Source organism: Crinia signifera, chromosome 3, assembly GCF_055691185.1.
Source record: "Crinia signifera chromosome 3, ASM5569118v1, whole genome shotgun sequence".
Classification (NCBI taxonomy): Eukaryota; Metazoa; Chordata; class Amphibia; order Anura; family Myobatrachidae; genus Crinia; species Crinia signifera.
The window spans coordinates 236,298,332-236,324,093 of record NC_139219.1 but is presented as its reverse complement, the minus strand read 5'-3'; the positions used below and the strand labels follow the sequence as shown (position 1 = coordinate 236,324,093).

Here is a 25,762-nt window from a genome sequence, read left to right as displayed (position 1 = left end):
CTATCACCAAATAACCTTTACAAACATACAATTACAAAATATGGGAATTTCCAATCATTGGCGCAAAAAGAAGTGAATAAAAAAGTCTCTATCTTCTTGTATTCTTTTTCCTCAAAGCAATCTTCAAAAGTTGTTGCTCCGCCAATATGTGGGAGGAGTTTTAAAGAAGAATAGTAGCGATTAGATGTAATTATCACAAATGCTAGAGGTAGATATATCCAAAATAAGAATTTGGGCGTACCCCACTTACGGTGAGTAGGGCAATGTATAGGCTCGTAGCGGTTTCTTTATATTCTTCTGGTATTGTCCTTTTCAAGGTGAGTTTTTCCTCGACGTGGATGGATGTGCAAAAAAATATATATACACAGCGTCAATGCATAGATATATACTACATTGATTATATCTCTTCAAATATCTCCCCGTGAGTTCAATGACTGGTAGGTGCTAGTGTCGAGTCGTACCTTACTCACCAAGACATAGAGTAAGGTGCATCTATAAAGGTTTCTTTTAACAGTGGTGTGTGAAGATCAACAATGGGTAAACGTACCCCAACTCACGTGGCAAGAAGTTCTCTTTAAACACGTAGCGGGTTCTTTGGATGGATTCAACTATTGTCAGTGGACCATTGTTTTTCTCCCGAATTTTGGTGGTGAATAAAACAAATATACAAATAATGTGTCAGATGCTTAACAAAATATTGATAAGCCTACTTTCTTTTAAAGTAGACCCCGTGCATTCATTGGTAAGTAAATAGTGATATCGAATCGTACCTCACTCACCAAAAGATGGAGTAAGGTACGTATATAAAGGTTTCTTTTTGATTCTAGGTGATTAAGAAGTATGGAGATCAACAATGGGTACACATACCCCAACTCACGTGGAAAGAGGTTATCCTTAAGCACGTAGCGGGTTCTTTAGATGGATCGAATTATGCTCAGTAGACCATTGTTTCCTCCCCAGGTGTAGTGATAAATAAAGTGAAAAATAAGTGTGTCAGAAGATTGACATAGTGTTAATATGCCTTTTTTGCAATAGGCATATATTAATAGAAAGTGACTGTTATTAATTATTAGTGATTGAGAGGTACTAATCTCGTACCATAACTCACACTTAGAAGTGCAGATAAACACCCATAAAGGTATCTTTTTAGGAATAGATTCCCTCCACCATGTGGTAATTGACTGAGAGAAGGCTCAATACCAGGAGATTTTTATGATCTTCAGAATTTGCGTACCCTACTCACAATTCTATTAATGTTACACCGCCCATCAAGGTATCTTTGTCTTTAGATAGAGATCTCTTGTGGTTTAAAAAATTTTCTTCAAGATACTCCAGCAATGATTTCTTCAAAAGTTTATATTTTATTATACGATAGAAAATAAGTAAAAATCCTCCATCCCAACAATGGAAGGATCCCAATATATTCAATATAATACAAGTCCCAAAAAATTTAAAAATAGTGAAAAAAACAGATAAAAAAAATATTTTTTAAAAAAATACTAAAAATACATACATTGAGTCCAAAAAGTATCCAAGGGAAAAGGGTGATGGCTGCTCACTCTTCACAGTGCTTGTCAACGCGTTTCGGTGTGTCAGACACCTTTTTCAAGACATGACTGTGAAGGGTGAGTGTCCATCTTTTATAGTGAGAGCAGCCTATCAGAATACACAGGAAATGAGCATAACAGGTCATGTATAGTACATCATTCAAAAGTGTATATCCAGCCTTTAAATATATGATTCATACATAAAAAGTCCATCCACTTAGTGGAAATGTACAAAATTCATGTCCAGAGTCCATATATAACATGTAGAACATCTCCGATCCACAGTCGGCATAAACGGTCGCCATGGCAACCAACATATTGCTTCCGATGTCAGTGAATGGCAAAGCCTCCAATATAGATATACTTAGAGAGAAGGAGAGGTTCCGTTAATTTAAGTCCTGTGATGATCACAATAATTGAGATGTGCTTAGAATGAGGAGAAATAAAACAATATGATATGTCAGGGATCCTACGTAGTGGAGCTTCCGGCCGCTGGAACGCAAGCTACGGAAGTCCCAGCTGTCCAGATCAGTATGGCATATCCGGGTATGTGAACCGCAACGAGCGGAGATAGCTCGTCCGCGCGGTGACGAGTGGGGGATTGTAATGCTGTGACTCAAGATGATGTAGTTTCCGGTTGATGAACCGCACATTGCGGAAGCCCAGGACCTCGTTGGACCGCAAATACGTGGAGGTGATTGACGGATGCAATATGCGTTGTCATGGCAAATCCGCTTTTCACATGAGAAATCCAAAGCGTCAGAAAGACAAAAAACAAAGGCAGCGATTAGTATAACACTGAAATTTCATCTAGCATAGTAAATCCAGAGATATATACATAATAATGTACGTATTATGATATCACCTACCACCCATATATATTAGCTCCCTTCTTAAAGAAATATCCTATGGATAGATGTGAGCTCAAAATGGTTCTTTTTTACTTATAAGAACCACTTGAGCTCAAAATCGCTGTTTAAGCCTCCCGGCAATAGGGTGTTACAATTGAAGATGAGATTCATCTCACTTCTTGCTAGGGGGGTGATGGTGTCATTATGTCTTAAGTTCTTTTTTGAGACCTTCAAACCACAAAAAGCAACTATTTCCAATGGAGAGCAATTGTGTACACTTTTAAAGTGTGCAGATAGCGCGTGCAACTCAAAACCCTTTTTTATGTTTCGAATATGTTCGCCTAGTCTAATCTTCAATGCCCTTGTGGTACGACCTATATAATGTTTGTTGCAACTACATTTTATAGTGTATATAACATTTTTGACATTGCATGTAATAAAATCTTTAATATCAATTTTATAGTCATTTATTATATACTCCGTGGTTTTGCTGGCACCATTGCCCTTTATATTTCTACACCCCACACAGCTGCCACACCTAAAAAAACCTTTTGTATTAATTCTAGACATAGGTGGTTTAGTAGTATATGCACTTTTTACTAAGGCTGATCTGATATTTGGGGCTTTCCTATATATATGTTTAGGGAACTCTGGAAGTAAATCTTTCAATATGGGATCACATAATAATATTTTCCAATGTTTTTTAAAGATCTTCTCAATCCTTTTATGTTCTTGTGTATACGTGGATACAAAAGCAAATTTGAAGTTATCTTTTTTTAACCCTTTGATGCTCTTGGTTTCTGGATTGGTGGTATCATTGGTTTTTAATGTTTCTATTACATTCTCTAATTTTTCTTTTTCATATCCACATGCGATGAACTTAGTTTTCATATCGGCGGCTTGCTCCAAAAAGATTTTGTCGTCGGAGCAATTTCTTCTTAGCCGCTTGAATTGCCCTTTTGGGACTGAGTTAAGCCATTGACTATGGTGGCAACTGGATGATGCAATATATGTACCTGAGTCAGTGGGCTTACGAAAGTTTTTGTGTTTAAGAACCCCGTCCTCCACGTACACGGTCACATCGAGGAAATTGATGTTCTCTTCCTCTATCTCAAATGTTAGTTTTATATTTTGATCATTATTATTTAGATGTTCACAAAAAATCCGAAGGGTATCTTTTCCTCCTTCCCAGACGAAAAAAATGTCGTCTATGTACCTCGCGTAGGACACCAGACTCGCTCCAAGTGGGTTATTGGCCCAGATGTTATTAAGTTCCCATGCCCCCATAAAAAGGTTGGCATAACTTGGAGCGAATCTGGTGCCCATCGCGGTACCTGTCCGCTGGATGTAAAACTCCTCATTGAAGAGGAAAAAATTATTTTGAAGAATAAAAGATATTCCTTCCAGGACAAATTCCTGAAGGCCTTGTGGTTCTTCTGATAATGAAAGGAAGTATTTAGAGCTCTCTATACCTTTGTCATGTTCGATGATCGTATATAACGAACTGACATCAGCCGTAACTAAAAGAAAATCTTTTTTCCATGTTATTGAATCTATTAGTTTGAGAAAGTCACCTGTGTCTTTCAAATGCGATTTATTCAGTTGCACCAAGGGTTGGAGATGGTGGTCAACATACATAGATAGATTACTGGTGATCGACTCCACCCCGGATATTATTGGTCTTCCGGGGGGATCAGTCAAACACTTGTGTACCTTAGGTAATATATAAATAACTGGAGTTATAGGTTTTTCGTTTAGTAAGAACTTAGCCTCACTCTCAGAAATTACATTTTTGTCCAAAGCTGTCTTAATGAGGACCCCTAGTTTTTTCAAGGTACTAGATGTAGGATCTCCTCTAAGTTTTCTATAGGTTTGTTTATCCTCAAGTTGTCTCATAATTTCTGCCTCATATTTTATTGCGTCTAGTATTACTATCCCCCCCCCTTTATCTGCAGGTTTTACTATTATCTTTTTATTTTCCTTCAGATTTTTCATGGCCTCTTTCTCTTTGTTAGTTAAATTGGACACTCCTTTCTCTATTTTTACAGATTTGATGTCCTCTAACACTAAAGTGGAAAATGTTTCCACAAACGGGCCCTTGCAGTGCTGGGGGTAAAAAATTGATTTAGGTTTAAATGATGAAATGTTTTCATTATTAGTGGGCTCACTTGTGACAGAGTTGTTCTTTTCAAAGAATTTTTTTAGGGCCAATTTCCTGGTGAAACGTTGTAAATCAATATATAAATCGAAATTATTTATATGGTTTGTTGGCGCATATTTTAACCCTTTTTGTAACAAGTTAGTTTCCTCATGAGACAGTACATGGGAACTGAGGTTAAAAATTTTGGTAGGTTCTAAATTAGGACTTTCATCTTGACCTGCCACCATATTTATATTTTTACTTTTCTTTTCTCTTTTTCTTTTATATGGTTTGGATTTTTTGGGGATGGTTTTGGCTTTTTTGCCGCCCCTTTTACCTCTATAATGTGATTTATATACTATCTGTTTGGGGATGAGGTTCGACTCATCTCCAAAAAAGACGAGTAACATGGATCTAGATTTTCAATGAGAGATTCGTCCTGTGGTAGTGGACTGTATCTATTCTTTATTTCAAATGTTATGGGGTTATTGCCTTGTCGATCTCTATTCCAATTTCTGTTAGTTCTTGGTGGAATTCTCCATTCAGGAGTTCTTTTAGATCTATTAGTTTGGTATTTTTCCACTCTAGTGGGGGAATAGTTTCTCCGACGTGGCATATAATTGAAATCTCTCCTTTCATAAGTTGTATATTTATGATAGGGAGATTGATTTCTATTAGATCTGAATTGTTCTCTCTCATTGTCATAGGTTCTTTCACCATAATTTCTTGTCCTATATTTATAGGGCTCTTGTGTGTAGTTTTTCTTAGTATGGTTCTTTTTCTGTCCCTGGGTTGGTTGTTTTATCTCTTTAGGGGTGTTTTTCAATGTTGTTTTTATGTCCTCTGGGTCTTTATTTAATTCATCTTTATCTCTCTTAAATTTTTTTACCTTTCTCTGTATGATTATCCTTTCGGCTCTCCTGACATTAGTGGAGATGGTGTGTTCTAATACTTTAAATTCTTCATTTTTGGCATATGGTAACGCCAACGATTTATAGAGTTTGATTTCATCTTCCACTGTCTCTAATTCTCTCTTTCTTTCCTTTATTATTAATTCCATGAGGGAATAGGAACATTCATTGATAATAGTCTCCCATTGCTTTTTAAAATCCTCTCTGGCAGTGGAGAAAGTAGAGGTTTTATTTATTTTGAGACCTTTGGGAATTAATTTTTGGGACATATATTTTTCTAAAGTTATGACTTCCCATAATATTTTACTTTCCTTCAGGAGTAGTGTTTCTAGTTTTTCCATGATACCCTCAAGGTCTTCATCTATTAACTCAATATCATCTGAATTATCCTCGAACATTTTTTCAAAATTGGAACGACGTTGTTCCCTAAATTGAAACATGTTGTATATGGGGGCAGCCCTTACAGATCCTCCTAAATAGGTGAAAAAAACGATACAGCTATAGAGATTTATAGGATATGACCTGAGATGGCGCCTTGCTGCCTATGAACTGTACTTATCCCTGGCTATCACCAAATAACCTTTACAAACATACAATTACAAAATATGGGAATTTCCAATCATTGGCGCAAAAAGAAGTGAATAAAAAAGTCTCTATCTTCTTGTATTCTTTTTCCTCAAAGCAATCTTCAAAAGTTGTTGCTCCGCCAATATGTGGGAGGAGTTTTAAAGAAGAATAGTAGCGATTAGATGTAATTATCACAAATGCTAGAGGTAGATATATCCAAAATAAGAATTTGGGCGTACCCCACTTACGGTGAGTAGGGCAATGTATAGGCTCGTAGCGGTTTCTTTATATTCTTCTGGTATTGTCCTTTTCAAGGTGAGTTTTTCCTCGACGTGGATGGATGTGCAAAAAAATATATATACACAGCGTCAATGCATAGATATATACTACATTGATTATATCTCTTCAAATATCTCCCCGTGAGTTCAATGACTGGTAGGTGCTAGTGTCGAGTCGTACCTTACTCACCAAGACATAGAGTAAGGTGCATCTATAAAGGTTTCTTTTAACAGTGGTGTGTGAAGATCAACAATGGGTAAACGTACCCCAACTCACGTGGCAAGAAGTTCTCTTTAAACACGTAGCGGGTTCTTTGGATGGATTTGAAAAGAACAACTCTGTCACAAGTGAGCCCACTAATAATGAAAACATTTCATCATTTAAACCTAAATCAATTTTTTACCCCCAGCACTGCAAGGGCCCGTTTGTGGAAACATTTTCCACTTTAGTGTTAGAGGACATCAAATCTGTAAAAATAGAGAAAGGAGTGTCCAATTTAACTAACAAAGAGAAAGAGGCCATGAAAAATCTGAAGGAAAATAAAAAGATAATAGTAAAACCTGCAGATAAAGGGGGGGGGATAGTAATACTAGACGCAATAAAATATGAGGCAGAAATTATGAGACAACTTGAGGATAAACAAACCTATAGAAAACTTAGAGGAGATCCTACATCTAGTACCTTGAAAAAACTAGGGGTCCTCATTAAGACAGCTTTGGACAAAAATGTAATTTCTGAGAGTGAGGCTAAGTTCTTACTAAACGAAAAACCTATAACTCCAGTTATTTATATATTACCTAAGGTACACAAGTGTTTGACTGATCCCCCCGGAAGACCAATAATATCCGGGGTGGAGTCGATCACCAGTAATCTATCTATGTATGTTGACCACCATCTCCAACCCTTGGTGCAACTGAATAAATCGCATTTGAAAGACACAGGTGACTTTCTCAAACTAATAGATTCAATAACATGGAAAAAAGATTTTCTTTTAGTTACGGCTGATGTCAGTTCGTTATATACGATCATCGAACATGACAAAGGTATAGAGAGCTCTAAATACTTCCTTTCATTATCAGAAGAACCACAAGGCCTTCAGGAATTTGTCCTGGAAGGAATATCTTTTATTCTTCAAAATAATTTTTTCCTCTTCAATGAGGAGTTTTACATCCAGCGGACAGGTACCGCGATGGGCACCAGATTCGCTCCAAGTTATGCCAACCTTTTTATGGGGGCATGGGAACTTAATAACATCTGGGCCAATAACCCACTTGGAGCGAGTCTGGTGTCCTACGCGAGGTACATAGACGACATTTTTTTCGTCTGGGAAGGAGGAAAAGATACCCTTCGGATTTTTTGTGAACATCTAAATAATAATGATCAAAATATAAAACTAACATTTGAGATAGAGGAAGAGAACATCAATTTCCTCGATGTGACCGTGTACGTGGAGGACGGGGTTCTTAAACACAAAAACTTTCGTAAGCCCACTGACTCAGGTACATATATTGCATCATCCAGTTGCCACCATAGTCAATGGCTTAACTCAGTCCCAAAAGGGCAATTCAAGCGGCTAAGAAGAAATTGCTCCGACGACAAAATCTTTTTGGAGCAAGCCGCCGATATGAAAACTAAGTTCATCGCATGTGGATATGAAAAAGAAAAATTAGAGAATGTAATAGAAACATTAAAAACCAATGATACCACCAATCCAGAAACCAAGAGCATCAAAGGGTTAAAAAAAGATAACTTCAAATTTGCTTTTGTATCCACGTATACACAAGAACATAAAAGGATTGAGAAGATCTTTAAAAAACATTGGAAAATATTATTATGTGATCCCATATTGAAAGATTTACTTCCAGAGTTCCCTAAACATATATATAGGAAAGCCCCAAATATCAGATCAGCCTTAGTAAAAAGTGCATATACTACTAAACCACCTATGTCTAGAATTAATACAAAAGGTTTTTTTAGGTGTGGCAGCTGTGTGGGGTGTAGAAATATAAAGGGCAATGGTGCCAGCAAAACCACGGAGTATATAATAAATGACTATAAAATTGATATTAAAGATTTTATTACATGCAATGTCAAAAATGTTATATACACTATAAAATGTAGTTGCAACAAACATTATATAGGTCGTACCACAAGGGCATTGAAGATTAGACTAGGCGAACATATTCGAAACATAAAAAAGGGTTTTGAGTTGCACGCGCTATCTGCACACTTTAAAAGTGTACACAATTGCTCTCCATTGGAAATAGTTGCTTTTTGTGGTTTGAAGGTCTCAAAAAAGAACTTAAGACATAATGACACCATCACCCCCCTAGCAAGAAGTGAGATGAATCTCATCTTCAATTGTAACACCCTATTGCCGGGAGGCTTAAACAGCGATTTTGAGCTCAAGTGGTTCTTATAAGTAAAAAAGAACCATTTTGAGCTCACATCTATCCATAGGATATTTCTTTAAGAAGGGAGCTAATATATATGGGTGGTAGGTGATATCATAATACGTACATTATTATGTATATATCTCTGGATTTACTATGCTAGATGAAATTTCAGTGTTATACTAATCGCTGCCTTTGTTTTTTGTCTTTCTGACGCTTTGGATTTCTCATGTGAAAAGCGGATTTGCCATGACAACGCATATTGCATCCGTCAATCACCTCCACGTATTTGCGGTCCAACGAGGTCCTGGGCTTCCGCAATGTGCGGTTCATCAACCGGAAACTACATCATCTTGAGTCACAGCATTACAATCCCCCACTCGTCACCGCGCGGACGAGCTATCTCCGCTCGTTGCGGTTCACATACCCGGATATGCCATACTGATCTGGACAGCTGGGACTTCCGTAGCTTGCGTTCCAGCGGCCGGAAGCTCCACTACGTAGGATCCCTGACATATCATATTGTTTTATTTCTCCTCATTCTAAGCACATCTCAATTATTGTGATCATCACAGGACTTAAATTAACGGAACCTCTCCTTCTCTCTAAGTATATCTATATTGGAGGCTTTGCCATTCACTGACATCGGAAGCAATATGTTGGTTGCCATGGCGACCGTTTATGCCGACTGTGGATCGGAGATGTTCTACATGTTATATATGGACTCTGGACATGAATTTTGTACATTTCCACTAAGTGGATGGACTTTTTATGTATGAATCATATATTTAAAGGCTGGATATACACTTTTGAATGATGTACTATACATGACCTGTTATGCTCATTTCCTGTGTATTCTGATAGGCTGCTCTCACTATAAAAGATGGACACTCACCCTTTACAGTCATGTCTTGAAAAAGGTGTCTGACACACCGAAACGCGTTGACAAGCACTGTGAAGAGTGAGCAGCCATCACCCTTTTCCCTTGGATACTTTTTGGACTCAATGTATGTATTTTTAGTATTTTTTTAAAAAATATTTTTTTTATCTGTTTTTTTCACTATTTTTAAATTTTTTGGGACTTGTATTATATTGAATATATTGGGATCCTTCCATTGTTGGGATGGAGGATTTTTACTTATTTTCTATCGTATAATAAAATATAAACTTTTGAAGAAATCATTGCTGGAGTATCTTGAAGAAAATTTTTTAAACCACAAGAGATCTCTATCTAAAGACAAAGATACCTTGATGGGCGGTGTAACATTAATAGAATTGTGAGTAGGGTACGCAAATTCTGAAGATCATAAAAATCTCCTGGTATTGAGCCTTCTCTCAGTCAATTACCACATGGTGGAGGGAATCTATTCCTAAAAAGATACCTTTATGGGTGTTTATCTGCACTTCTAAGTGTGAGTTATGGTACGAGATTAGTACCTCTCAATCACTAATAATTAATAACAGTCACTTTCTATTAATATATGCCTATTGCAAAAAAGGCATATTAACACTATGTCAATCTTCTGACACACTTATTTTTCACTTTATTTATCACTACACCTGGGGAGGAAACAATGGTCTACTGAGCATAATTCGATCCATCTAAAGAACCCGCTACGTGCTTAAGGATAACCTCTTTCCACGTGAGTTGGGGTATGTGTACCCATTGTTGATCTCCATACTTCTTAATCACCTAGAATCAAAAAGAAACCTTTATATACGTACCTTACTCCATCTTTTGGTGAGTGAGGTACGATTCGATATCACTATTTACTTACCAATGAATGCACGGGGTCTACTTTAAAAGAAAGTAGGCTTATCAATATTTTGTTAAGCATCTGACACATTATTTGTATATTTGTTTTATTCACCACCAAAATTCGGGAGAAAAACAATGGTCCACTGACAATAGTTGAATCCATCCAAAGAACCCGCTACGTGTTTAAAGAGAACTTCTTGCCACGTGAGTTGGGGTACGTTTACCCATTGTTGATCTTCACACACCACTGTTAAAAGAAACCTTTATAGATGCACCTTACTCTATGTCTTGGTGAGTAAGGTACGACTCGACACTAGCACCTACCAGTCATTGAACTCACGGGGAGATATTTGAAGAGATATAATCAATGTAGTATATATCTATGCATTGACGCTGTGTATATATATTTTTTTGCACATCCATCCACGTCGAGGAAAAACTCACCTTGAAAAGGACAATACCAGAAGAATATAAAGAAACCGCTACGAGCCTATACATTGCCCTACTCACCGTAAGTGGGGTACGCCCAAATTCTTATTTTGGATATATCTACCTCTAGCATTTGTGATAATTACATCTAATCGCTACTATTCTTCTTTAAAACTCCTCCCACATATTGGCGGAGCAACAACTTTTGAAGATTGCTTTGAGGAAAAAGAATACAAGAAGATAGAGACTTTTTTATTCACTTCTTTTTGCGCCAATGATTGGAAATTCCCATATTTTGTAATTGTATGTTTGTAAAGGTTATTTGGTGATAGCCAGGGATAAGTACAGTTCATAGGCAGCAAGGCGCCATCTCAGGTCATATCCTATAAATCTCTATAGCTGTATCGTTTTTTTCACCTATTTAGGAGGATCTGTAAGGGCTGCCCCCATATACAACATGTTTCAATTTAGGGAACAACGTCGTTCCAATTTTGAAAAAATGTTCGAGGATAATTCAGATGATATTGAGTTAATAGATGAAGACCTTGAGGGTATCATGGAAAAACTAGAAACACTACTCCTGAAGGAAAGTAAAATATTATGGGAAGTCATAACTTTAGAAAAATATATGTCCCAAAAATTAATTCCCAAAGGTCTCAAAATAAATAAAACCTCTACTTTCTCCACTGCCAGAGAGGATTTTAAAAAGCAATGGGAGACTATTATCAATGAATGTTCCTATTCCCTCATGGAATTAATAATAAAGGAAAGAAAGAGAGAATTAGAGACAGTGGAAGATGAAATCAAACTCTATAAATCGTTGGCGTTACCATATGCCAAAAATGAAGAATTTAAAGTATTAGAACACACCATCTCCACTAATGTCAGGAGAGCCGAAAGGATAATCATACAGAGAAAGGTAAAAAAATTTAAGAGAGATAAAGATGAATTAAATAAAGACCCAGAGGACATAAAAACAACATTGAAAAACACCCCTAAAGAGATAAAACAACCAACCCAGGGACAGAAAAAGAACCATACTAAGAAAAACTACACACAAGAGCCCTATAAATATAGGACAAGAAATTATGGTGAAAGAACCTATGACAATGAGAGAGAACAATTCAGATCTAATAGAAATCAATCTCCCTATCATAAATATACAACTTATGAAAGGAGAGATTTCAATTATATGCCACGTCGGAGAAACTATTCCCCCACTAGAGTGGAAAAATACCAAACTAATAGATCTAAAAGAACTCCTGAATGGAGAATTCCACCAAGAACTAACAGAAATTGGAATAGAGATCGACAAGGCAATAACCCCATAACATTTGAAATAAAGAATAGATACAGTCCACTACCACAGGACGAATCTCTCATTGAAAATCTAGATCCATGTTACTCGTCTTTTTTGGAGATGAGTCGAACCTCATCCCCAAACAGATAGTATATAAATCACATTATAGAGGTAAAAGGGGCGGCAAAAAAGCCAAAACCATCCCCAAAAAATCCAAACCATATAAAAGAAAAAGAGAAAAGAAAAGTAAAAATATAAATATGGTGGCAGGTCAAGATGAAAGTCCTAATTTAGAACCTACCAAAATTTTTAACCTCAGTTCCCATGTACTGTCTCATGAGGAAACTAACTTGTTACAAAAAGGGTTAAAATATGCGCCAACAAACCATATAAATAATTTCGATTTATATATTGATTTACAACGTTTCACCAGGAAATTGGCCCTAAAAAAATTCTTTGAAAAGAACAACTCTGTCACAAGTGAGCCCACTAATAATGAAAACATTTCATCATTTAAACCTAAATCAATTTTTTACCCCCAGCACTGCAAGGGCCCGTTTGTGGAAACATTTTCCACTTTAGTGTTAGAGGACATCAAATCTGTAAAAATAGAGAAAGGAGTGTCCAATTTAACTAACAAAGAGAAAGAGGCCATGAAAAATCTGAAGGAAAATAAAAAGATAATAGTAAAACCTGCAGATAAAGGGGGGGGGATAGTAATACTAGACGCAATAAAATATGAGGCAGAAATTATGAGACAACTTGAGGATAAACAAACCTATAGAAAACTTAGAGGAGATCCTACATCTAGTACCTTGAAAAAACTAGGGGTCCTCATTAAGACAGCTTTGGACAAAAATGTAATTTCTGAGAGTGAGGCTAAGTTCTTACTAAACGAAAAACCTATAACTCCAGTTATTTATATATTACCTAAGGTACACAAGTGTTTGACTGATCCCCCCGGAAGACCAATAATATCCGGGGTGGAGTCGATCACCAGTAATCTATCTATGTATGTTGACCACCATCTCCAACCCTTGGTGCAACTGAATAAATCGCATTTGAAAGACACAGGTGACTTTCTCAAACTAATAGATTCAATAACATGGAAAAAAGATTTTCTTTTAGTTACGGCTGATGTCAGTTCGTTATATACGATCATCGAACATGACAAAGGTATAGAGAGCTCTAAATACTTCCTTTCATTATCAGAAGAACCACAAGGCCTTCAGGAATTTGTCCTGGAAGGAATATCTTTTATTCTTCAAAATAATTTTTTCCTCTTCAATGAGGAGTTTTACATCCAGCGGACAGGTACCGCGATGGGCACCAGATTCGCTCCAAGTTATGCCAACCTTTTTATGGGGGCATGGGAACTTAATAACATCTGGGCCAATAACCCACTTGGAGCGAGTCTGGTGTCCTACGCGAGGTACATAGACGACATTTTTTTCGTCTGGGAAGGAGGAAAAGATACCCTTCGGATTTTTTGTGAACATCTAAATAATAATGATCAAAATATAAAACTAACATTTGAGATAGAGGAAGAGAACATCAATTTCCTCGATGTGACCGTGTACGTGGAGGACGGGGTTCTTAAACACAAAAACTTTCGTAAGCCCACTGACTCAGGTACATATATTGCATCATCCAGTTGCCACCATAGTCAATGGCTTAACTCAGTCCCAAAAGGGCAATTCAAGCGGCTAAGAAGAAATTGCTCCGACGACAAAATCTTTTTGGAGCAAGCCGCCGATATGAAAACTAAGTTCATCGCATGTGGATATGAAAAAGAAAAATTAGAGAATGTAATAGAAACATTAAAAACCAATGATACCACCAATCCAGAAACCAAGAGCATCAAAGGGTTAAAAAAAGATAACTTCAAATTTGCTTTTGTATCCACGTATACACAAGAACATAAAAGGATTGAGAAGATCTTTAAAAAACATTGGAAAATATTATTATGTGATCCCATATTGAAAGATTTACTTCCAGAGTTCCCTAAACATATATATAGGAAAGCCCCAAATATCAGATCAGCCTTAGTAAAAAGTGCATATACTACTAAACCACCTATGTCTAGAATTAATACAAAAGGTTTTTTTAGGTGTGGCAGCTGTGTGGGGTGTAGAAATATAAAGGGCAATGGTGCCAGCAAAACCACGGAGTATATAATAAATGACTATAAAATTGATATTAAAGATTTTATTACATGCAATGTCAAAAATGTTATATACACTATAAAATGTAGTTGCAACAAACATTATATAGGTCGTACCACAAGGGCATTGAAGATTAGACTAGGCGAACATATTCGAAACATAAAAAAGGGTTTTGAGTTGCACGCGCTATCTGCACACTTTAAAAGTGTACACAATTGCTCTCCATTGGAAATAGTTGCTTTTTGTGGTTTGAAGGTCTCAAAAAAGAACTTAAGACATAATGACACCATCACCCCCCTAGCAAGAAGTGAGATGAATCTCATCTTCAATTGTAAAACCCTATTGCCGGGAGGCTTAAACAGCGATTTTGAGCTCAAGTGGTTCTTATAAGTAAAAAAGAACCATTTTGAGCTCACATCTATCCATAGGATATTTCTTTAAGAAGGGAGCTAATATATATGGGTGGTAGGTGATATCATAATACGTACATTATTATGTATATATCTCTGGATTTACTATGCTAGATGAAATTTCAGTGTTATACTAATCGCTGCCTTTGTTTTTTGTCTTTCTGACGCTTTGGATTTCTCATGTGAAAAGCGGATTTGCCATGACAACGCATATTGCATCCGTCAATCACCTCCACGTATTTGCGGTCCAACGAGGTCCTGGGCTTCCGCAATGTGCGGTTCATCAACCGGAAACTACATCATCTTGAGTCACAGCATTACAATCCCCCACTCGTCACCGCGCGGACGAGCTATCTCCGCTCGTTGCGGTTCACATACCCGGATATGCCATACTGATCTGGACAGCTGGGACTTCCGTAGCTTGCGTTCCAGCGGCCGGAAGCTCCACTACGTAGGATCCCTGACATATCATATTGTTTTATTTCTCCTCATTCTAAGCACATCTCAATTATTGTGATCATCACAGGACTTAAATTAACGGAACCTCTCCTTCTCTCTAAGTATATCTATATTGGAGGCTTTGCCATTCACTGACATCGGAAGCAATATGTTGGTTGCCATGGCGACCGTTTATGCCGACTGTGGATCGGAGATGTTCTACATGTTATATATGGACTCTGGACATGAATTTTGTACATTTCCACTAAGTGGATGGACTTTTTATGTATGAATCATATATTTAAAGGCTGGATATACACTTTTGAATGATGTACTATACATGACCTGTTATGCTCATTTCCTGTGTATTCTGATAGGCTGCTCTCACTATAAAAGATGGACACTCACCCTTCACAGTCATGTCTTGAAAAAGGTGTCTGACACACCGAAACGCGTTGACAAGCACTGTGAAGAGTGAGCAGCCATCACCCTTTTCCCTTGGATACTTTTTGGACTCAATGTATGTATTTTTAGTATTTTTTTAAAAAATATTTTTTTTATCTGTTTTTTTCACTATTTTTAAATTTTTTGGGACTTGTATTATATTGAATATATTGGGATCCTTCCATTGTTGGGATGGAGGATTTTTACTTATTTTCTATCGTATAATAAAATATAAACTTTTGAAGAAATCATTGCTGGAGTATCTTGAAGAAAATTTTTTAAACCACAAGAGATCTCTATCTAAAGACAAAGATACCTTGATGGGCGGTGTAACATTAATAGAATTGTGAGTAGGGTACGCAAATTCTGAAGATCATAAAAATCTCCTGGTATTGAGCCTTCTCTCAGTCAATTACCACATGGTGGAGGGAATCTATTCCTAAAAAGATACCTTTATGGGTGTTTATCTGCACTTCTAAGTGTGAGTTATGGTACGAGATTAGTACCTCTCAATCACTAATAATTAATAACAGTCACTTTCTATTAATATATGCCTATTGCAAAAAAGGCATATTAACACTATGTCAATCTTCTGACACACTTATTTTTCACTTTATTTATCACTACACCTGGGGAGGAAACAATGGTCTACTGAGCATAATTCGATCCATCTAAAGAACCCGCTACGTGCTTAAGGATAACCTCTTTCCACGTGAGTTGGGGTATGTGTACCCATTGTTGATCTCCATACTTCTTAATCACCTAGAATCAAAAAGAAACCTTTATATACGTACCTTACTCCATCTTTTGGTGAGTGAGGTACGATTCGATATCACTATTTACTTACCAATGAATGCACGGGGTCTACTTTAAAAGAAAGTAGGCTTATCAATATTTTGTTAAGCATCTGACACATTATTTGTATATTTGTTTTATTCACCACCAAAATTCGGGAGAAAAACAATGGTCCACTGACAATAGTTGAATCCATCCAAAGAACCCGCTACGTGTTTAAAGAGAACTTCTTGCCACGTGAGTTGGGGTACGTTTACCCATTGTTGATCTTCACACACCACTGTTAAAAGAAACCTTTATAGATGCACCTTACTCTATGTCTTGGTGAGTAAGGTACGACTCGACACTAGCACCTACCAGTCATTGAACTCACGGGGAGATATTTGAAGAGATATAATCAATGTAGTATATATCTATGCATTGACGCTGTGTATATATATTTTTTTGCACATCCATCCACGTCGAGGAAAAACTCACCTTGAAAAGGACAATACCAGAAGAATATAAAGAAACCGCTACGAGCCTATACATTGCCCTACTCACCGTAAGTGGGGTACGCCCAAATTCTTATTTTGGATATATCTACCTCTAGCATTTGTGATAATTACATCTAATCGCTACTATTCTTCTTTAAAACTCCTCCCACATATTGGCGGAGCAACAACTTTTGAAGATTGCTTTGAGGAAAAAGAATACAAGAAGATAGAGACTTTTTTATTCACTTCTTTTTGCGCCAATGATTGGAAATTCCCATATTTTGTAATTGCATCCTTAGGACTGCAGCTGTCATCTTCCATCAGTGGCTATTGCATGACTGCCTTGCTGTGTATACTAAGCGCAGGATAAGTTGAATGTAACACTTTGTTTGCACCTATGTAATGGTGAAGGGTTGGGGGAATCCTTCTTTACTCTCTGCTATACCAGCAGCTTCTGCGCACGGATTAGGGAAACACTCTTTTGTTTTAGATATTATAAGCAGCACTTTTACAATAATATTTAAATCATTCATATAAGTCTCTGCTCCAATGGAAGTTACAATCCATAGCACATGAACACAAATGCACAATAGAGGTCATTATTTTTGGAAGAAGCCAATTGCGACGAAACCGGAGTACCTGGAGAAAGGCCAGGCAAACATAGGGATACCATACAAACTCTAAGCTTTGGTCAGGATTTAGGGCTATGAAGCAGTAATGCTAACCACTAAACCAACTGTGTGCACAAAAAATAGTAAATAATAAGAAAACAATTCTAAATAATCTAATAAAAGTCAATAACAAATACAAATTCACTAAAATAAATATAAACGGTAGACATAGATTTGCTTGACTGTCACCTAATAACAGGATCAGCTTAATTCTGACAATCACAGGAGAGATCTGGCTGTTAACCGCTTGAAGCAGAAAAGACAACTACAGTAGGACATTGATTCACAAACTTTTTTGAATCACTGCGCTCTAGAGTATCAGAATGTTTATGCATGGCACCCCCTCACCAAAAAGTTTCTTATTAAGAAGTTAAAAAAAAAATTCAATTAAGTATATTATTCTTAGGAACAGCATGGCTTGAATATGCTAAAATGCTCACATTTGTGATCGCTAAAAACTGAGCAGTTTAAAGTAACATCCGGACCATCAATTGCAGTGTCCCTCTGCGACTGCTGCCTGGGTGAGTCTAACTTCACTAATACCCCTTTCACACCAGCCAAATTTCCTGGGTTTGCGCTGGTGTGAAAGGTTCCCAGGCCAAAATCCATTTCAACCCTGCTATGGAGCATGGTTGTTCCCGAGTTCAACCCGGGGACCTGGCCGGTGCGAAAGGGCTAGGGGGTACTTATGCACGTTGCCGATCCTCGGAGTGCTGTCAGGCCTGGTATCCAGACAGGCGGCGGGCGACAGCGGCGGATGAACATGACGCAGCTCTCCGGTGCCCTCACGGCCGCCGGAGAGCTGTGTCATCTTCACCCACTGTCTGATCTGTCATCTGCGCCCGCCGCCTGTGTGGATCCCCGGCCTGCACCAAGGACCAGCAACCGGGGTGAGTACTCGCCACCATCCCACCGCTTGCCCGCCTCCTCCCCGCCTCCTGACAGCCTCCTCCTGCCTCTTGTAGGAGGAACCTCCTCCTGCCTCTTGACAGCCTCCTTCCCGCCATCTTCACACACCAGAAAATGCAGGGACATCTCTGGTGTGAAAGGGGCCAACCCGGGAATGGCCCGGCATGATTCCCAGACCATGTTCCTGGGGTGGGTCCCTGCATTTTCTGGTGTGAAAGAGGTATTAGACTGCCTGTCACAGCTTGGTTTGCGAGGCCAAGGATACTGTGCCTGCAGTTTCCAATTCCAATCAGTTCAACACTAACGGCTCATTGTCAGCTGTTTTGGGAACGGAAGCAACAAATCTAGCAGTCTTTTTTATGTAAGCTATAATTTTTCAACATGCTAGATAGAATTGGCTTGGCCATTTTAAAAGAAACATCTATTTGCTATGATTAATTATCAAATTATAGCATTTGCCTGTATCTGGATGCAGTGTTTGTGGAATGAGCATATAAAGTATAACTACATAACACTGGGCAGAAAGATGTTATCTGTGTTATCATAGCCCTTTCCTGCTCACCTTGTCTCAGCAGTCCAAAAGTTGTCACTCTACTTTACGAGTCTTCCTTAGAAGAGTGTCACATATTAAGTATTCCCTGAATTTAAATTAATTACAGTTTGGGATTTAATTAGGTGAGTACAGAGCACATATGTGTTTTTATTTACATACTGTAGTATGGACACATACCTCAGACACTGCCGATAGTTGAGTGCTGTGAATTAAAGCTTGCACTTTATAATAAAATTGTAAGCTAACGTTTTCTCTTGCAACCTATTTTCCCATAAGTATGCTAATTCTTGTTGGCTAATTCCCCAGGCTCCCATTATTTTACATGCTTAGTGGAGGATTTGTCTATTTAAGTGTAAGAGCTAGTAGACCTTTAAACCATGAAAAAAAATCACAGTTTGTGTATAAAATTTGTGTGATGCCTGGTAGCGGAGCATGCAAAGCAATTCTTATGGTTATGTGAGTTAGTGTAAGGAGAGAGAGATAGAGAGAGAGAGAGAGAAAAGGTTAGATCCAGTCCTCTAATCTGTCTGCTTTTGGAATGATAATCAACCCATGGTACTAACTTTGAAATTACTGGACTAAGCAGATGAAAATCATCTGATTGGCCCAATTACTCCATAATCATTATGTGTACCTATCTTAGGACTTTGACTATGAAATGTACATAACATGTTTGGTGTAATTTTATGGATATTTAATACTGTAGGTCCATTTATACAAATGAATAAAAAATAATCCAGCTCCTGACTGTTAAGTTACAGGCTGGGTTTAAAAAGGAACAGTTGGGAGCTGATTGGCCAGTGATATACCAGGCACTTTATCACTTCTCCTCCCTTATAACTGCTTCATACATCTACACCTTAGTGTGGTAAGTCCATAAAGAGGACATATTTAGCACTTAACAGACTAAATAGTCTGCCTCATACAAAGTGACTGTATGTACAACACACAGTATACAGGGCTAATTGATCACATCACAGTAAGACATCAGATGCAGTAGTAGGGACAGCTCATTAAGTGATGGATGTATCAAGCTTAAAAAAATGATAAAGTGAAGAGTGATAAACTACCATCCAATCATCTCCTACCTGTTATTTTTCAAACCCAGCCTGTAACATGGCAGTTAGGAGCTGATTGGTTGGTTGTTTATCTCTCTCCATTTTATCACTTTCTGAAGCATGATACATCTGGCTCTAATTGTATTATCTATTAGTGACATCTGATGGGTAAGTACACTAACCACCTCCCCTCCCTAAGCCTAACCCTCACTTTCTGTAGCTTAATTCTAGCCCTGCCTTGTAGAAGCATATCCCTGCTCCCCTGCAGCCTAACCCTTACTCACCCCTAATGCCTAACCATAACCAAGTATCCTTATAATGTGCACTAGAGGCAAATATTATTGTGCAGTAATACCTTTATATATAAAATAATGGTAAATGGCTTCTATGATCCGTATTTCTCACTGTCCGTCATCTTTCCTTATTAATATACATCTCATGACTAACCACTTTCAAAATGTGTCATATGGCACAAATGTCATCACTGTTCGCTGAACACATATATTTCCTGGTGTCACTGCTTCCGAATGTGATTAATGATATAACTTCTCCTTCTATAATTTTATATACCAAAACCTTGTGGCTTGTTAGGACATTTTATACCAGGGATTTTAAACTAGAATCATCAAGTTACACCAACATATTATATTTTTAAGTATTCTTTAATAGACCGTTTAATTGCTCTGTCAGTAATACTCACATCTGAAATCCTGAAAACATGATCTGCTGAGTAAATTGAGGACTGGAGTGGAAAGTCCATGTTTAACATGCTATAGCAATATTGAATAAAAAAAATGAGACATGCTATAACTTAGTATTATTTTTGATGGGTTACTAGACAAATGAGCATAGCCAAACGAGTGTGTTTCAGCCATAAGTAGTTCATCGCAATGGAAGATTGAGATGATGTGAGTGACAGGAGCAAGCAATGTTTCCTCCAACCTGACCAATAATTTAAAAATTAGTGTTTAATATTTTACTTGCAAGGCAAAATCTTGCAGGGTATGAATGCAGCCTACAGAGTGGGCTCCTCATTAGATGGACACATTAACACTTTAAACAAAAAATAATCCCCTAATAAACCTTTCAAACTGAGAGGAAATTTCTTCATTTTTTATGTACTGTCTCATACTGGCTTAGATCCATTGAGTTGAAGTCACGAGGGCATACCATTTAAAAGATAACAAAAGTTCCACCCTATATTATTGTGAGTATAGTACAATCCAATTGTACATTCACTTATGGTGACCAAGGTGACAGGAATCCCCCCCCTGCATATGAGAGGTGACCCTGTAAAGATACCTTTATACGAGTGTCCACAGTGTAAGTGAGTGTACGCACCTAGTACTCCGGGATTTAAACTTTTGTTTGGCGTTGATTGCACTCGGCTCCTGTAACTGAGCAGAAGTCAATACTTTGAGGTCACCCACTGAGGGGTGACGTGCCGCACCCCCCCCCCCCCCCCAGTGATGCTACAGTATTTCTGACATAAAGGTTAACATGCAGCATTTCAGTGTGCACACAATGTCTACATTGACAACATCGACATTCTTTATGTTGACATTGATGACATTTTGATACAGTATGAATAAAATATTGACAAAATGTCCCTGGTGGTTTTCTGGTGATTTTATTGGTCCGACAGAAGCCTGATGATGACTTTTGGCATATTCCTAATCTCAACTTCACCTACTGTAGCCAGTATCTAACCTTCCCATCTGCATCCTATTCCTAACCCAAACCTCAACTACTGTAGTCTAACCCTAACCGTCTACTGCCTGTAAATGCAGAATGTCAGCGTTTCACATGTCAACATTGTGAACATGTTGACATTTTAATACTGTCAGCTGAAAGAGATGTCAACATTGTGATGTAAACATTTCTACTAAATCCTCTACACTACTTTGTGAAGGGGAAACTGCAATAACCTATTGTAATAGAAGCAGCTGCAAATGTATTTTCTAGCACATCAGGCTAAGGAGGGCATTCAATCTGGGATTTTGACTGTCGGAACATCCCAACAGTCAGAATCCCAGGCCATTTTCATTTCTCTTAAGAGAAACGAGTCAGAATTCAATGTTCCAACTGTCGAGTGTCGGAAAGTCCAAGTATTGGTGAAAACGGCCACGGATTGTCAAGAAATGGCCTTGAATTCGACAATACGTGGCCATTTCTGACAAAATAGATCCAACTTGTTTTAAAGTGGGATCTGATTTGTCAGAAATTGGCTTCAATGCTGTCAAAAATGGCAACATTGAATAGGCGGGGGTCGCTATTTCCGGGATGCAGTTACAATCCCGGTGGTGGGAATCACGGCGTTCAAAATCCCGACGCCGGCATCCCGACCACTGAAATCCCAACACTTTCTCCCTCTATGGGTGTCCACGACACCCATAGAGGGAGAATAATTTAGTGTGCCGAGTGTAGCGAGGCACCGGGCCCGCTACGTGGCGAGCGCAGCTAGCCCGACAGGGGGGACGATCCACGTCGGGATTCAGGATTTTCAATACCGGGATTCCGACTGCCAGGATTTAGTACCAATCCCCTATTTCCGCGAGAGGAAATAGCATCCGGGATTGAATACCCTACTGAAACATATATACTTAATATTCAGCATATACAGTTGAACTAATATCCCATTTGATAATCTTAAGGAAAACTGATAATCAACATGAAGTCAAGGTCCAACACATACTGTAAAAAAAGACATGCTCTATAGTATTTACAGATATATCAGGAAGAATATGGGTTTAGAACATGTAATGTGTGCTTGTAATATGATTAATGGTATTGAGAGAAGACCTGAAATGTACATTGCAATTACAATATAACAATATTTTACTATATCATGCCACAAATCAAAATTGAATCAGAATGTATTAAGTACAATTTTTGCGGTACTGCATTTTTTTATATATCTGTTTCCTTGCTGTCATTAATGTTCCCATTGGGTAAAATGTTTAATCTGTTTGTATTTGTATACTTCTAATACAATATATCTCAATTGTATTGACAATATTTGAATTCTGCAGGCACAATATTATATTATGCTGATTCTGTTATATTATGAAATGAGGTAAATAAAAACCATCTTATACTTCACATTTATTTATTAATTTAAGAGGTTATACAAATTACTAAAGAAACAGCTATATATGTTTTATAGATTGTAATCACTTATGACTTTTCTAACACAATTCAGCAACTTTAGCCAAAGTTTTAATGTCAGCATAACAGAGTTAGTTATTTATAATACGCATTTATATTACATTATGAGGAATCTACAGTACGTACTGCATACTATATAATATTTTTGCATAGTATAGCATTTAAAAAGGCTTCATATATTTCTGTTAGCTATACAGTACATACTGTACTACTCAGTAAGGACCAAAGTTTTGCCTAAACTTCTAAATATATGAGGTACAGGGTTTAGGAATGAGGAATGTGTAGTGCTGTGTAAGTAATATGTGAAAATGTACAAAGGAACTGACCTTTTATATTATACAACCCCTAACTTTAACTTAGCCGCTTCACAGCACCACAGCTAGTATCTATGGATCTTCTATTAAGTTTTTGTTATGATAGCAGCACATTACAGTTGAAAAAGTGCACAACGAACAAAGGAAATTACTGTATGTTATACAAAAAAATGAATACTCTGTCAGGAAGAGTTTGCAATCAAAGTTGTACATCACAGCTTCTGAACATACCAACATAAATTAAAATTCCTACTTTTATGCAGTTATGTAATAACTGATGTTCATGGGAGTTTAAAAATACATAGAATTCATTTAATGTATATACATATATATATATATATATATATATATATATATATATATATATATATATATATAAATATGTGTGTGTGTGTGTGTGTGTATATAAAATTAGGCAACAATATGGAGAGTACTGTACTGATAGCTCAGACATAGCACATTTGTATGAACCATGCAGGTCCATTTCATACATCTGATGCTGTCACTGCTGTTGCTATTATTGTGTAGATGTTATTAATAGAAGTATTAAAAGCAAAGAGTTCCCCGGTATGTTTCCAATCTGGTGTATGTCCCTCCCTTGTGAGGCTTGGATTCCCAGGCAGTAAGGATGATGCTATGCATGAGTCAAGGTTACACAGACCAAGAAGGTAATTTTCTAGTGCTTTATATTTTAAAATAGCCACACTAATTTCCAAATGCAAAAAAAATCAATATCCTGCTTAAATGTGTAATGGAGCCCTTAACCACTTAAATAATATATATTACAAAATAAATGATCCAAATCACATTAGTCAATACTAGCAAAAACTGAAATCATTACACAGCGCGTCCCCACTGTGACCGGTACCATTACTGTAACTATACAATGCTGTTATCTGCTCAACTATCTGCTCAGTCTAAACAAACTACAAACCGTTTGCCCTTCATCTGACATACACCCTGGAGAAAATTAGTGCAGATGCAAAAGGATCCAAACACTGTACAGACATTTTACAAGACAGGCCCAATACACCCCCTCCCCTCCCCACCCCTAACTTTATTCGGCAAAAGTTCCCAGTGACAGTTATTTAATTTATCACTGATTATGACCTGTTGCATTTTAGTACATTAAGGGTGAGAATTCTCCCCTGTACAGTATAAGACACGAAACATGCAGGATCTAATCTTACCTGGATATGCCCCTGGTACATTGTGCTGCAGGGTCCCCTGGAGAATATACCGTAGGAAACCTATGGTTTACAGTGAGATGATGGATTCCGGAGGGAGGTTTATGTGGATGGTGAGCGAAGTCTTGTAGCTGCTGCTGGCTGGGTGATGCTGGGAACTGTCCGCTGCCTGGTGGTGCTGAAACAGGCGACACGAGCTAGAGGCAGCAGCTACAGCGCTGATGGGAACTCTGATAATGTCTGGAAAGAAACTCTCCTCTTCTGTGTAACTCTTTCTCGCGTTCTGTGTGCCTCCTTCATCTCTCTCAGTGGCATGGACCCTCCCCTGGGACCTGAGCAGCACCTCCTCTCCTTACCCTGTGCTTAATGCAGGACTGCTGACAGCTGGCAGCATGACATGGTAATACTACACAGGACTCACCAAAAGGATCACTGTGCTAGTCTCACCACACCTCCCCCCTCTCCATCATGACATCAACAGGACCTCCTCTCATCCACCCCGCCCTCTGGCACAGCCGCTAAAGGTTCTGCAAAAAGAGAAAACTCCTTTGTCCCCTTCTTACAGATACCTTTCCTTTCTGCAGCTCCACAGTCTTCTGTGTAGGGCAAAATAACGGGCTGTTCTAGGCTTCAAAAATATTTGTAAGGAAAAAAATGTAAAAATCTCTTGTTTGAATTTGAATTAATTTACAATAAATAAATACAAATAAACAGATTTCTGTGCACATCGATACTGCGATTGCTTCTAATCGAACAGAATTGTTACCAGTATACTGTCTGTCAGTAAGCATACATTGCATAAAAGTGTACAGGAGCACTTTACTCAGAATTGGCTGACATCTTTCTGCTGACAGACGTTCTGATCGTTGCTCTGGTCCAGTCACTAATGCACGAATTAAATGGACCAAGCAACTGGCCGGATTTGATTACTTACTGGTAATTGTAGCAGGTATGAGCAGAGGGAGACTTGGCCAGTCTGTTTCCTAGCGCTGTGCTTT

The 25,762-nt window shown here is 37.8% G+C and overlaps 1 protein-coding gene across 5 annotated transcripts in view; it reads right to left on the bottom strand.

The window, feature by feature from the left end:
* PEX5L (peroxisomal biogenesis factor 5 like) overlaps positions 1-25,205 on the bottom strand; it is a 254,186-nt gene extending 228,981 nt beyond the window's left edge. For 3 of the 5 annotated variants that reach the window (XM_083177695.1, XM_083177696.1, XM_083177699.1), the window contains exon 1: positions 24,768-25,204. In XM_083177695.1, coding sequence (XP_083033821.1) covers positions 24,768-24,788 — 21 coding nt within the window. In that variant the 5' untranslated portion in view covers positions 24,789-25,204. Of the gene's footprint in view, positions 1-24,767 lie in introns of all 5 variants that reach the window. The other 2 variants (XM_083177698.1, XM_083177697.1) reach the window with 2 other exon arrangements.
* Between the last annotated feature and the right edge of the window lie 557 nt (positions 25,206-25,762).